Below are 15933 nucleotides of genomic sequence, written 5' to 3'. Positions count from 1 at the left end.
AAATTATTCTTTGACATTTAATAAATATATTAATTTAATTACAATATTATTTTATTCTTTTTAAATTGGGTGTACTACACATGTTCAATAATATCATTTTAACATTTTTAAATTTTAATTAAAATAGGTCCATGTCAATATTGTTTAATTAAAAAACTTTATCAAAATTAAATTTAGAAATTTCAATCTTAAAATATAAGTTTCATGTCATTTTTAGATATAAGTTTAATCATAACTCATTTTTGCCAAATCAATTGTTAGAATATTCCCCTTTATGTTATATATTTTAGTCATCTAACAATTTAGCCTATTAGTGATAATGTCCAAACTTGTTTTAATAGGAGGCCAATTCTTCCTACACCCAACCTTATTTTAACATGCATCTTACTTACTTTTAAATTTCTAAAATGACCTTCATTTTAGAAAAAATGAAAATCCAGAATTGGAAAAAATATATTCTATAAAAGTAAATTCGGAATAGATTATTGTGTTGAAGAAGTAAAATCCATAATAATTCAAAAGTCCAAAATCCAAATAGTTCTAGAAAAAAAATTCAAAAAACATTTCAAAAAAATAAGAATAGTTGTCATTTCAGATGAAAATGGGGTGTTTGATATGGTGTAGGAAGTAATTGACTTAAGCCTTAGAACAGTCCAAGCCCTGGGCATAAGCAAAACATCTCAAATATATTGTATGTGTCATCTGGAACAGTTTTAAATAACAAATAAAGATGAACATAACATAAGAGTGTATAAAACCAACAAGGAACTGTTGCTAAATACTTCAAAGGAAAAGAAGCCACACCATAGTTATCTTTCCCCCTTTCTCTATTTCATGAATGTTTTAATATCTTGGTGCCACATATTTTACAAGATGAAAGCAGATCAGAAACAAGGATAGCCAATCACAATCACATAAGTCTCTTATATAACAAGACATCGTACAAGAATTAATTATTAAATAAAGAGAGACCAGAAACTATAACACTGTGGAATCAGTAGGCTCCCATTACTAATTCCACAATACTCCCAAGGAAATTCATATGCCATATCAACAAAATCTCAAACGATGCTACTACTTGTTAGCAAGAATGAGTTTGCTCTAGCAGCCATGTCCTCTTTTGACTTATAGACTGAATCCAACTTATAACAAAGGAGTTTTAATCACAGAATAGCACAACTCATCACGAGACCAATCACCTTCTCTTAAATAGCGATTTACTGAAATCTGAATGCATCATCGTTTTAGAATAGAATCAATGATGAGACCATTTTGGATAACGCCATTCTCGTTCAGATATTCCACAAATTCATCAATAAGATATGGCCAGGCACCTTCAGCATCATAATCAGATAAATTTGAACCAACAGTCTGCAAAGAACATGACAAATATTAGTGGTTTTTACGTTACTTTGTGAGGCTGAAGAACTTACTATGATAAAAGCACCAGCATTGTCATTTCCAAAAACAGAACAAGCAAAAAGGAGTTCCTCTAAATCAAAAGGTGGGCGACCAGGAAAAATGAAGATAAAGTTTTACGACTCAAATGGCTTATAATAATACTAATTTTGAAAACCAAACTCAATAGAGGTCATTTATATCCTGGCTACTCTTTTAGGGTCGTGAGTAGAAGAAGGGAGAAGCATTTGTAATGGAAACATATTTCTGCATATCCAGCTGACCAGGTACTGAAAAACTAATGTTTCACATTCAATATTATTTACTAAAGAAAACATATTCCCCAGATAAAACTTATCAGATACTGAGAAAAAACTAACATTTGGCATTCAATATCTTTCTGTTTTTCAAAAAAATTGCAGTAAAACCAAGGATCAACGCTAGAAAAATAAAATTTTAAAATTGCAGACTTTTTCATGTGGATATTACTAGAGGAACAATTGACATAAAATGCAACAAAATCAGGGTTTCGTTTGAAAAAGTATCGTGACAATTTTTTGTTTAGCCAGTTAAAAGGGTTTAACCCTAATAACATTCACACGGAATATTTCATATTCCAGTTTACTTCCTGTTTGCCCCACATTCCCACTTTATTGCCAAAAAAAAAACTAAAGAAGGCTATAACCCTAGAATGAACCCCAGCAGTCATACTAGAAGAAAGAACTTAATGATTCAAAGTAAAGTAGCTTGATTACTATAATGACACCATGCGGAAACTGATCACACAGACAGTGAGAAAAAAGTCTAAAAGACACATAACCAGATTACCTTTTCCTTATCATTCTAGATAATTAGTCTAGCTCCGGCAAGCATGATGAACAGTACACAAGTAGAGAGCATACATTGATATATTCAAGCAACGATAAATTCATATCAAGATACGAAGTCTACATCCACATTATGAGGGCACCATATAGGAAGTTTATTCTAATGTTTAATAGTCTGTTAGTTTACCTTTGCAAACTCCAAAAGCTGAGACCATGTGTCCCTAGATATGGCTTTGTTATGCCGAGCCTAAGTAGTATCAAAATTTTCAATTCAAGTAAAATGATCAAGTATTAGCAGATATCTAACCGACCACAAAAAGCCAACCTAAAAAGAAAGCTTCAAACACACTCAAGAAAGCTAAAAGGTGTATGGAAAGTATATTACCTGCAAGAACTGGCACCAATGATCAACCAGTGGCCACTGCTTCTCAGCAAATAATAATTGCCACATACCAATAGCTGTATCCAACGCAAGAGACTTTTGACCCTGCATAAAGGTAACTCGAATATTACTGTTTCCCTGTTAGACATTCAAAAGGAAAGAATCAAAACAGTACTAAATTCAGTATTGACTTTACACCCAACCCTAGATGCCCAAGTGTCAGTCATGGGTCTCACATATGCCAAGGTATAGCAAAGCTCATTGAAGGCAATAAATCATTTGCATCCTACTTTGATGTTCCTTCCTTTCCAGAGTCAGAACATGATGAGGTCCAGCCCATAATGAAAAAGCCTTTTAAGGTGTATTCTCGTTGGCCAAAAACGGAAACGCACAGAACACTAGTGGTGAGGAAATTGACTTGGTTACAGGAAAGAGAATATGTATACAGGAGTTTGTTATAAGAGGGGAGGAGATATTCATGTGGGAGTCTAGAGTATCATGCTCTAACTTGGGGGAGCTTGCCTCTCAATTTTCACCATTTTTCTTCGAATTTGTGCTTGTTACTATTATTTTTAATTCATTTATAACTGAGACCTATTATTGGTGTTTTCACTGAGAAAGCTTGTGATCCCACATGCACATGAGGATGACAGCAAACCTCAATACCTTGAATCTACGATCCTCTGCAATTGAAATCCCATGAGCAGCTTTTCAAAGACTACTGCACCCAAATGTGAGACGTAGTAACGGGCTCAGATTACCTCTCAAAATTGTGTGTTGAGATGTATGAAAGTTTCACCGTTCCCTTGAGTATTCTTCTATGGTAACCAATACTTTTACTCAACTCAATTATCGATGACCATCATCTCTATACAAAGTGCATTGAATTGAATTCCCTCCCTTCATAGGGTGATGACCCCATTAGCTGGCTCCTGAAGGTTGACATGTGCGTAACCTTCACGCATATTAATTTCGGTGGCTCACATGTTAGAATGCAAGATCGATAATCAGACCTCTTTCTAGTACGTCTGGTTGGTGAACTTCTACTTTAGTTTGTCATTCTACCCCATCGTTATATACTACCCCCACGAATACATGCATCCAATCCAGTTTGGTCCAATCTGTTAACAACTCAAATAGGCCAAATACTCGAGGGCCCAAAGTTGGATCCACCTATTTTGGGGCTTTTCCCTTGTCATGGAGGCACACACAATCATCTTACAATGAGATGATGAACTTTGTTTTAAGTGTGGAAGCTATTAGGGGCTACCCATATCTGTCAAGATACACACCTATGATTGCTCGTACAGGATGGTGACGAACCCAACCTTATATTTGGGGTCCCTTACAACAATACTCACTCCCCACTCACCGAAATTCCAAAATCTAAATAACGAGCAATGATTTGCCAAGCTCTTATTATTGTGCACTAAGTTCTAACAAGTTGGCACGTTTCCAAGACCATCAAATTGGAAGGGACTTTGGCAGGATATCTGATTCTACTCTTGGTTGATAGTGGAGCAAGCAATAATTTTATTGCTAGAGATTTGGTATTCAGCTTTGCAATAATTAAATAGTAGACAGCATCTTAAACCTCATAAGAAAGAAAGAAGAAATGGGATTGCTTAAGTGTGGTTGACTACATAAGAAAGCCTCAAGTCGTGTTCCAAACTTTGCATGCCATTCAACATACAGTATTTTTGAAAATCTAGACCAGAAATTCTATAATAAAGGAACACAAAATACAATTTTGAACAACTCAATTTACTAATCAATGAATCAAATTTGCTACAATTTGACTCAGTTTCCCAAGATCTTCCCTGTTTCATTACAGTGGTTATCTTAATATGATATTGTATTACGTCCAAAAAGCAATTAAGCTAGATTACAGAGTAGAATAGGGACCAAGTACACATCAATCCATACCTTCTCTTTTGCCCATCCAAAAGCAAAGTTATATATCTCACGGAATTTCTCTGCAGAGTGAAAAATAGTATTAATTTCAGGGACCTTTAAAAAAATTGCTGGAGATAATTCCTAGTGACAAATGAATTATTAACTGTATGACTAAAACTAGTTTAGAACGGTGATCAGAATACTATTGTTCATACGTTCATCTTTCAGCTCAGAGCGCATATATGGTATCTTTTCTTGGAACTTCTCCAGAGAATCAATCCTGCAACAAATTTTTAAGCTCTTCAGCTGAGACAAGTGACTTCAGAGAAAAAAAGTCATTACAAAATCACAAAAATTACATACCCCAAAGATTGTAAACCTTCAATAAACTCCTTCTTGGAAAACTCACACATGGTGCCAGCCTTCATGTGCCATGAAAGAACTAACTGAAAAAAATTTCAACATTCCTAGTTACCTAACCAAACCATCTACATACACTCTCATTGCGCAACCAAGTTCACTCTAACACATGTAAGTCTAAGTTCTATAACTTCATTTAATTATATATTCTTCATTTACATATATTTAGTTTCCATCTTGCAGGAACCAATCATCACCCAGTTACACAGATCAGCATCAAGGTTTTATCACACTCAAGAGTCTACGTAAACTTGTAAGAGTTTATTTCATATGAAAAAAATATTTTAATAACATAATCAATCAAAGCAGTTAGAACAAACAAGTGTACAATACTAAAATAACTACATTTAGTGAATCACAATTATATAAATTCAAAGTATCCCAAATCAATAAGTTCATACAAACATTACAAAACATAAGTTGTTAAAACTTAGGGTTAAATAACTAGAAATGGACAAATGTCAAGTTTCTATGTCCAATCCTCTAATGACATTATCCTCTCCATCATCATTTTCATCACAATGTTGATCACCATCAACCTCTTCCCCAGATGAAAATTGTGCATTCACATCGGCATCCAAAATTATATTATCAAAATCAAGTGCATCTAGAGTTGGATCTCAACATTTTCACCATCATATTCACCTTGAGCTTGCTCAATCTCAACAATATCATCTCCCTCTTCAGTTATCCATTCATCATCTGACACAATATCATCAAATGGAAGAACAACAACTATTCTAATTTGCTTATTTTTCAACTTTAAGTTATACATAAGATCATGGTTATCAAAATCACGAGTCAACTCGTTGACTCGTCCGAGTTTACGTGCCCACTTTGCCTTACCGAGTTAACTCGGTAGTAAACTCGTTTTTTGGGTAAACTCGGCGCAGACTCAGCGAAATCGCATTGGACTCGCGACTTTGGTCTGTGTTGGCGAGTCCAACTGGGTTTTTTTTTAAACCCCAAAACGACGTCGTTTTGAATGGGGGAATTAAGTGAAACCAAATTGACCTTAGGTTTCGCGTTTCGTTTTCGTTTGTGTTTGCTTGTGGATTGCGTCTTCTTCTTGTTCTTCTGTGGAGAGCGGTGGTAAATCGAGTGGAGCGTGCGGTGGTCACAGGTTGCAAGTGGTCGCGTCGTGGTGGTCGTGGGTTGCAGATGATTGCATCACGGGTTGCAGGTGATGGTGTCGCGGTGGTCGCGGATTGCTGCTCATCATTCAAGGTTAGAGATGGGTGGTGTGAAATTAAGGTAGGGAAGGGATTAGGGTTCTGTTTTTTTTTTTATTGGGCTGCTGCAGAATGAAGTTTGTATTTTTAATTGGGAATAGTTGCTTGCAGCACATTTGTTTTTTTGGGCAGAAATTGAATTTGGAGGAGCAGTATATTTTTTAAGGAATGTTTGGGAGTGGATCAAATTCAACTGAGGTCAATAGAATTGCATCTTCTAATAGAAGTAAAAATGCTCCAGGAAATAGAACTGATGTTGGATGGAAGCATGGGATACATATTAATGGAAATGGTAAAAAAGTGAAGTGTAGTTATTGTTCAAAGATTGAGAGTGGAGGAATATTTAGATTCAAGATCATCTTGCTGGAACTAGGGAGGACTCTGAACCTTGTTGTTCTGTTCCAGAAGAAATAAGAGATTTGATGATAAAAGTTGCAGAAGCTAAGCAAGCCTCATTGAAGAAAAGAAAGTTAAATATAATTGATTAAGACCATGAAGAATATGAAGGGCTTGAAGAAAGACAAAATATATTTGGTTCTAAAGGAAAAGAAAAAGTTGGTAGTAGGGGGGAGTTCAAGCTACCATAAATCAAATGATGAAGAAAGGTTATAAAGAAGTGGATGCTCAAGTTGCTAAATTTTTTTACACAAGTGTCATTCCATTTAATGTAATTAAAAATTCAGCTTTTGCAAAGATGTGTGAAATGATTAGAAAATATGAAGTTGGTTATAAACCCCCATCTTATCATGATATTAGAGAAAAACTATTGAAGCAAGCAATTGACAAAACTGATTTAATGCTTCAAGAATACAAGAATGAGTGGAAGAAAACAGATTGCACAATTATGTCTGATGGGTGGACAGATAAAAAGAGACGTTCTATTTGTAACTTCTTGGTGAATAGTCCTAAAAGGACTGTTTTTATATATTCATTGGACACCTCAGACATATCAAAAACAGCAGATAAAGTATTTAAAATGTTGGATGACGTTGTTGAATTGGTTGGAGAAGAAAATGTAGTGCAAGTGGGGACTGATAATTCTGCAAATTTCAAGGCAGCTGAAGAGTTGTTGATGCAAAAAAGGGAGCATTTGTATTAGGGCCCATGTGCTGCACACTGCATTGATTTGATTTTTGAAGATTTTGAAAAGAATTTGAAGGTCCATGAACTTACTATCAAGAAAGGAAGAAAGATCACCACTTATATTAATGGCGGATCAATGTTAATTAGCATGTTGAAAAAGTTCACAAAAGGAAGAGACTTGATAAGATCGTGTGTGACTAGATTTGCACTGCTTATTTAACTCTAGGTTGTCTTCATGAATTGAAAGCCCCATTATTGACCATGTTAACTCTGAAGAATGGAAAACAAGCAAGTTCACAAGAGGGGAGAAAAGTTGCAAATGTGATATTAGATAGCCGGTTTTGGAAGAATATCTCCACGTGCCTCAAAGTTGATGCCCCTCTTATGGTGGTCCTAAGATTGGTGGACTCAGATGCAAAACCTGCAATGGGTCATATATGAAAAGATGGATCGTGCAAAGGAGAAGATTAAGAGCAATTTTAATCATATTAAGAAGAGGTAAGAATTCTATAGCTTTTCTCTTTCAAAATTTAATTACTTATTTGTGAAATTACTTCTTCTTCTATTACTTATATGATAGTTGGTTGGTTGGTATTAAATGTATGTAGCTATGAAGAGGTTTGGAAAATAATTGATGCAAGATGGGATAATCAACTTCATAGACCTTTGTATGTAGCTGCATATTATCTCAATCCCCAATTCCATTATGAACCTGAGTTTAGATATGATGATCCTGAGTTTACATTCCTTTGCATGATCCATTGAAAAAAGTCCTCTAGCATAATGAAAATCAAAGCAAATTATTTTATTTTCTCTTTGCAACATCCTTAACCAATCTTCTCATGCACATATATCACCCCTCTTTCACCTCAGAATCATCAATTCTAAAATTAGGTTCATAGTGGAAGTGGGGGTTGAGATAATAGGCAGTTGCATGCAAAGGCCTATGAAGTTGATTATCCCATCTTACATCAATTATTTCCTGAACATCTTCATAGCTACATTCAATACCAATTATGATATATTGGAAAAAAATTCTCAAATAAGTAATTAAATTTTGAAAGAGAAAGGCTTTGAAAGAGAAAGGTATAGAATATTTACCTTTTCTTAATATTATTAAAATTGCACTTAATCTTCTCATTTGCACAATCCATCTCATATATGACACTCATTGTAGGCTTTATATATGAGTCCATCAATCTTACAACCACTATAAGAGGGGCAGCAACCATGAGATATGTAGAGACATGCTTCAAAAACCGATTATCTAATATCACATTTTCAACTTTTCTCCCGCTTATGAAGTTCCGAACTTGCTTGTTTTTCATTCTTCAAAGTTAAACCTGATCAATAATAATGCTTTTAATTCATGAAGACAAGCTAGAGTCAAATAAGTTGTGGCAAATCTAGTCATACCTGACTTATCAAGTGTCTTCCATTTGTAAATTTCTTCAACATGTTAATTAGCATTGTTGTGCCATAAATGTAAGTGATGATTTTTCTTCCTTCCTTGACAGTAAATTGATGGACCTCCAAATTCGTTTTAAAATCTTCAAATATCAAATCAATGCAATGGGCAACACATTGGGTACAATACAACTACTCCTTTTTTTGTCATCAACAAATCTCCAATTGCATTGAAAGCTGCCGCATTATTAGTAATCACTTGCACTACATTTTCTTCTCCAACAAATTCCACAACATCATCCAACATCTTAAATACTTTATCAGCTATTTTTGAGATGTTTGAGGTACCCAGTGAATAAAGAAAAGTAGTCCCTTTAGAACTATTCACCAAGAAGTTACAAATAGAACGCCTTTTTCTATCTATCCGTCAATCACACATAATTCCGAAACTTGTTCTCCTCCACTCATTCCTATATTCATTATTAAAAAACTTTTGTCCACTGCTTGCTTCAAGAGCTTCTCTCAAATCATGATAAGATTGGGGGTTATAGCCAACTCCATATTTCCCGATCATTTCACATTTTTGCAAAAAGCTGGATTTTTAATTACATTGAATGGAGTGGCAAACATACTTTGTCTTTCTTCACACATTTGAATTTGATCCACTCCCAAACATAACTTAAAACAACACAAATTTAACAAACAAAAAATTTCTGAAATTAAAAAAAAAAATCTAAATCTCTACAAAAATGCCACTACCTACCCTAATCTCCCAATCATTTTCAATCAAAAAAAATATATACAACAAATGTGTCATGAAGTATATGACCAAGAACACAAAACAAAGGATGGTGCATTGGTACGTTCTCTCTTACTAGATGACCATGACACATTAGAAAAAATTTTGCAAAGCACGACCACGACGAACAGAGACCATTGTAGACAACGCACCACCACTCAGCATTGGTGGCACGAACGATCGAAACATAGACAACAAGCAGAGAGAACACAACCACAACATGGCACCGACCACAACCAACACGAACACGAGCAGAATAGGTGAGTTTGTTTGATTTTGGGTTCAGAAACGGATTCATTTTGAGTTTATGGTAATAACCCTCTGGACTAGCCAACTCGGTTGTATACTCGCGAGTTCAACCATGTTTACAACAAGTCTACCGTGTTTGCTTCAAAGTTAACTAGCCCAGCGTGAGTGGGAACGTGAACTCGAACGAGTTAACTCGCAAGTTTGATAACCATGATCAGAATTATTATTCTTTGTTTTGTTTCTTTGAAATAGTCTTATCCTGTTCCAGTTAATATTTGTCAGAGCTCATAAATTTAGAGCTTTTACATGGGAGGAAGATAACGGATGGTGAAACAAATGTATGCATCTTTGCATTCCAGCTATTATAACTTATTAGCCATGTAAAATATAACTCACAAGAAAATAAAGGCAACCTTCAATAACCATAATTACTTCCAATATTTTCACAATAATCATTCTCATTAAATGACTATTTATAACTTGAATAATCACTATCTAAATAGCAATTTTCTATAGTTTAACACATACGATTATAAGAAAGAAAACCAAACAATTATGCATGATGCAGAATGAAATAATGTTTTAATCATATCCATACCATTACTATATCTTGAGGATCCACCTGCAAAGGAAAAGTAGACTCAAATATCAATTACACTTCAAAGAAAAACTATCTTAACATTGTGAATGAATCATAACTCAAAATATTAATAAGATATTAAAACATCAGAACTCCACGTTCATATCAAGACCTCTAGCCAGCATAAACATGATTCAGGAACAAGTGTCATGTCTGCTATGAATATATATATATATATATATATATATATATTCATAAAAGGGTACATTTTGAAAACATAAGGATATAGAAGGATACATTAAATAGAATAAACAACATGATTGTAGACAATTAAAAGTAGAAACAAAAAAGTGCATCATTTAAAATGGTACCTTATTTTTAAATGATTTAGCTGATTTCAATCTTTATTCATATTTACAGCATTATACATGTATATGTATATATAGCTTATTTTATTGATAAATGATGTGCTTTGTAACTTCCATGTTTTACTATTTTTACAATTTTTAACTTTTAAATTATTCTTTCATTTTGGACTAATATTTTATTCTACATTGTGTTTTTGCCAAATGGCACATTTATTTTCATGTCGAGATAAGCAAACCTCATTTTTCTAGGATTTAAATTTCATTTCTATTCTAGAAAGCATTTTATAATCATTGTTAAACGACAGGAAAGGGAGATAGAGAGAGAGAGACATGAGTTGAAACCATGCATTTCTAAGACAACATGGATGTTGTATTTATATTGAGAAAAAAAAAATCAAGACAATAAATAGAGGAGACTTGATATCCTTTTAAAGATATGATCCAGGAATAGGTAAAAATGTTCCAAACAATATATATAATCTAGACATTCTTAATTATATAGGATTTGTTCCTTATTTTTGTAATTATAATGCAATCCCTCAACCTAGATCATATAATTCATGTGAGCCCAACTTGCCACAAATATAATTGATCATTGGTCTTCTTAAAGACTTGGTGAACAAGTCAGCCAACTATTTACTAGAGATGAGAAATCAAGTGATGATGCCCTCCAAATTCTATTTTTCTCTTATGAAGTGATAATCCACTTCAACATGTTTGGTACTCTCCTGAAAAACTGGATTAGAGGTAATGTGTAATGGTGTATGGTTATCACGTATGAGGTACATTTGGGAACTTTCTTCAAATTTAAACTCTTTGAGGAGTTGTGGTAGCATATGCTTATGCCAAGCCATTCCTTCTTCACATCTGCATATGGTGGAAGGAGCTCATCAAAATCATGTGAGGCAGTTCAAGGCCACCCAAGATAAGCAAACATAGAGCCCTCAAATCATCATGGAGAAAGAAGTGTTTAAAGATCTTGGCACACATCATACAAACATTTGCCATTGGTATAAATGGCACAAGCCTCACTCCTAACTAACGTACACATCTCATGGGGACAAAAAATAGATTTGAATGTGCAAATAGTGGATTTAATAGCACCACATAGAGCATCAATCTTTATCCATTGTTTGCATTCTAGAGGAATGAATTCTACAGTTGTAGTGAGATGAGATTTGTAGCACAACCCACTTAACCTAATTTTAGAAGTCCAAGTGGAATAGTTAGACTTACCCATCTTCTCAATACTAATAACATAGTTATAAAAGATGAGAACCTATTCTAGAGGTTGATACGGTATTGGAAGACATTTTACTTCAAATTTAATAAAATAACCTAGGAAAGCACAAGAAAAGTCAATGTGAGGGCATGTGGATGGGTGGTTTGGCATTTGGACGATTAGATGGATTGTCTCAGCGTTATCCCAACATTGCCGGAAAATTCATCAAAGGTGGCACTGAATGAGTGAATGCAAACCTAGAAGAAAGGTTCACAGAAGAAAAATATCCTCCAGATACAATGGGTCTACCAAGCCAACACAGTTTTGAAAAAGGCTATTGTTACCATGGTAAATTACAGGAAAGAGAGAGACATTAAATTGGAACCGTGCATTTCTAAGATAGCACGGATGTTTTATTTATACTGATATCCTCTAATAATAAAGACATGATATAGGAATAAATAAAAATGTTCATAATAATACATACATACATAATTTAGATATTCTTTATTAAATAGGACCCGCTTCTTATTTCTATAACTATAACAATTATGTTTAAATTGATGAGAAGAGATGAAATAATGTGCAACTAAATGGAATAACAATGTTTCATTATTTGAATTATTTAAAATAAGATGGAACAAAATGAAACATCTTAATTTTATCCATTCAAAACTACTCTTCTTCCTAATCACAGCCCAAAGAGAAACACTCCTTAGGCCCTCACATATCCCTTTAGTCTTAATTTATTCCTGCTGTATTCTTTCCATATTAACACTGAACATGGGTATTAAGTTTTAAAATCCGTGTCCCAATGTTTCAACTAATTATAATCAAATCAATACTCCCAAGAATAAATAAAATCAAATTCTAAGACAAAAATCTGTGATGTCAAGATACACCATGCATCTCATATGTACAATGTCTACTTTTTGTTTTCTCTTTACCACCACTACACTCATTTATTCTGATAAACAGTGATGGATTTTGGATCCCTTAGAATAATCCAATTCCAAAATCCCTACAGCAATACTGCTACAATTAATGAATTCTAATCAAAACCTTCAAAATTACCACTAACAACTTGCAAGTACTGTTCACATCTTTAGAACAGGCTCCACTCCATGATAACATATAGGTAGAGAAATGTAAACTATAAAGATGGTCAGAGATGTAATTTGATTATGTTAGAGATATAATTTGATTAAATTAAATAGGAACATGTGATATGATTTGATAGGGAAATATCTTAACAATTACTTCCCTTATTAGATATTGATTTTGTATCTATTCATAATAAATAAGAATACTTATGATGCATATACAACACACAGAATTCATTCTATTCCTTCATGGTTTCTCTCTTCTCAACATGGTACCACCAGAGCAGCAGCACCCTCTACCTATTTTGTTACTAATCATTTCAACAAAGACAATAAATTAAGGCATTTACATAATTAATTTCCATTCAGAAACAATAACCTGGATATCATTGCACAGGAGAGTGATGCCATCTACCAAAATCATATCAACATATGGATCTGTATAGAAATTAGAGCAGTAAAGGATTAGAAGACAGGCATAATACACAATGTTCTAATAAATGGTAACTATATGCGTCTATAAACTATGTTAACCAAATTCTTTAACGTAAGCTCACAAGCAAAAGTTATTGGATCTCATATCCAACAAACCTTATGCTCAGGTAAGGGACAGCAACATTGGGGAATTGGTTTTAATTAAAAAGAAGTAATTAACTTGAAATAGGGAAGAAACATCCATGCTTCTCAAAATAACAACAAACTATGTAGTCAAATTTACTTGTTAGTCACTAGGGTGAAACCTCAAGTAATAGAAAGAACATTCCATGGTTGATAAGAATTTTATACAAAATACACTATTTTTTAGTCATCTCTCGTGTTTCAAGACTAGTTCATTGTTGTGCTTTACCAGACCATTTTAAAAGCTATCAGTGTCTCAATTTTATTTTCACATCCATTACTAACCTTTATATCTATTGTATAGCTCCTCCAAGTGTCTAGAATCAGTAAATGTTTTAAGCTGGGGTTGGCTATAAAAGAAATCAAATGCTCCTTCAAGATGCCAATCACTAGCCTTCAGAGCCTGCAATGCTGTTTTCTCACTGAAAATACAAAAAATAGTTCTCATTCAAAATAACATGAAGTATAATTGATATAAGACCATGCCCAGATAAACAACAAGGCATTTGAAGCCAATCATAGTTGAATATTGATCAATTCATCCGTCAATATTAGACAAAGTAAACAATCAAAGGAACTTCAAAAACAGAAACATACATATACCCAGTTAGTGTGCTCAACCAAGGATTGAATGCCTATATGTATGTTTCGGTTTTTTTTATCTGAAAATGTTTGATGTTCCTTGGATTCGCAAATTATCATATACACCTAAGTACACATAAAAATAAAAGAAGCATAGTTCAATTATATGCTATTTCTAAACTCACATCCCAATTGCAATTTAAAATCTTCAAACGGAATAACAAAATCATAGGCATCTCTAAGATCACCTGGCTCCAGTTATTGTTATGAACTGCTGGAGTTTGTCGCGATGACCTCTTCCCAATTTGTGCTGTAGCTCAAATAAGAACAACAAATTAGCCTATATTATCATGCCCCATATCATAACAGACAGCATAAATACTCTAAGTTCAAATCTAATATCTAACCCATCTTAAAGTATCTCATCAATTATAACAACATCCAAGTCCTTACATTCCAAAAGCTAGAAAGAAATTTTCAAACCGGTTAAAAGGGAGACTCAAAAACTATGATGGCAAGAAATAATTTCTACATGAATATATAACCAAAAAATAATCACAAACCATGGATAGAGAGAATTCTGTAACTATGTAGTTAAAAACAAATTAAGCCCGCGAACGAAACAGAAATCGGAGAAGGGAAAACACTGACCATTGCCGATGGTGGAGAAAACCCTAACAAGTAAAGATCTCGGAGCCCGTGAGAGAGGAAATTAGGGTTTTGGTGGAAATGAAATTTTCTTCAGAATGGGATTTGAAACAGAGGATGTCAAATGGAGTTTTGGTTTTTGGTCAGTCAGAAGTGGACCCTACTAACCCCGGGGAGGAGAGAGAATAATATAGTATTTTGTCCTTGGAAATTAGTTTATCAATATTGGAAAAAATTTACCCAAATAATCTCTTTTTCAGTAAGATTTCACCACAGTATATGTGAAAAAACTTGCAGTAGTTACCATCTATTTATAATAGAAATTTACCATTTATCAGAATTAACAATTAGTAATGATAGTTTATCATTTATAATAATTAATAATAAAAAATTAATTTTAGGATTATTGTTTGGTATACATTTTATCTTCTTTTTTTTACCTATAAAAATAAAAGTGTTTTTCTATAAGAAATAAAGTGTTTTTCACTTTGTTTTATTACAGTTAATTTTTCATTTTAATTTTAATTATTGTCTTCGCTCTTTTTTAATTTGTTAGAAAATATGAAATAATGTAAATATAATACACAAGATATGTTTTTGGAGACTTGATGTAGGTTAGCCATATACCACATTTAAGAAAGCTTAGTTTTATTTTGAAAATTCGATGTAACTAAAACAATTATGAGATCATCCTTTTATTTCTTATTATGTATTCTTTATCATAATACTTTTTGTGTTTACTTATATTCTCTTTTGATGGATGATCATTTAATTAGGGTCATGACTAAGAGATTCGAAGAGGGAAAAGGACTTCAGAAGAATCTCCTTTTATTTGTCTTTTCTTTTTTTTGTTATAATTGTTGTATTATTTTCTTTACTTTGATGTTTTGAGAAAATGTCTTTGTTGACATCTCATCTCCATTTATAAACTTTGTAATAGCTAAATGCATTTATTCTTAAAAGGGAGTCAAAGGGCTTCAAGTGTCACTTGCACTTTCAAATTAGGAATTCATCTAGTTTAGTGCATTCTCTCTCAATTTGCTAAATTTATAATTTTTTAATTTTTAATTGTTATGTCTTTGTGATAATTAGGATGTACTTCTTCAAATTGAATAGAGA

At 33.3% G+C, this 15933-nt stretch overlaps 1 protein-coding gene across 1 annotated transcript; it reads right to left on the bottom strand.

Moving 5' to 3' along the window:
- Window positions 1-769: 769 nt before the first annotated feature.
- Window positions 770-14984, bottom strand: LOC137834982 (uncharacterized). The gene is made up of 11 exons (XM_068643263.1): window positions 14818-14984; window positions 14415-14476; window positions 13870-14006; window positions 13346-13404; window positions 10292-10315; window positions 4867-4949; window positions 4719-4783; window positions 4534-4583; window positions 2611-2712; window positions 2413-2472; window positions 770-1371 (listed from the first exon to the last, which is right to left on the bottom strand). Exons 1-11 carry the CDS (start codon window positions 14818-14820, stop codon window positions 1237-1239), a joined length of 780 nt encoding a protein of 259 aa, XP_068499364.1. The 5' UTR covers window positions 14821-14984; the 3' UTR covers window positions 770-1236.
- Window positions 14985-15933: the final 949 nt, after the last annotated feature.

Source organism: Phaseolus vulgaris, chromosome 5 (assembly GCF_000499845.2).
Source record: "Phaseolus vulgaris cultivar G19833 chromosome 5, P. vulgaris v2.0, whole genome shotgun sequence".
In the NCBI taxonomy this organism is placed as follows: Eukaryota; Viridiplantae; Streptophyta; class Magnoliopsida; order Fabales; family Fabaceae; genus Phaseolus; species Phaseolus vulgaris.
The sequence above is the reverse complement of the archived record's forward strand: the minus strand, read 5'-3'. Positions and strand labels throughout refer to the sequence as shown.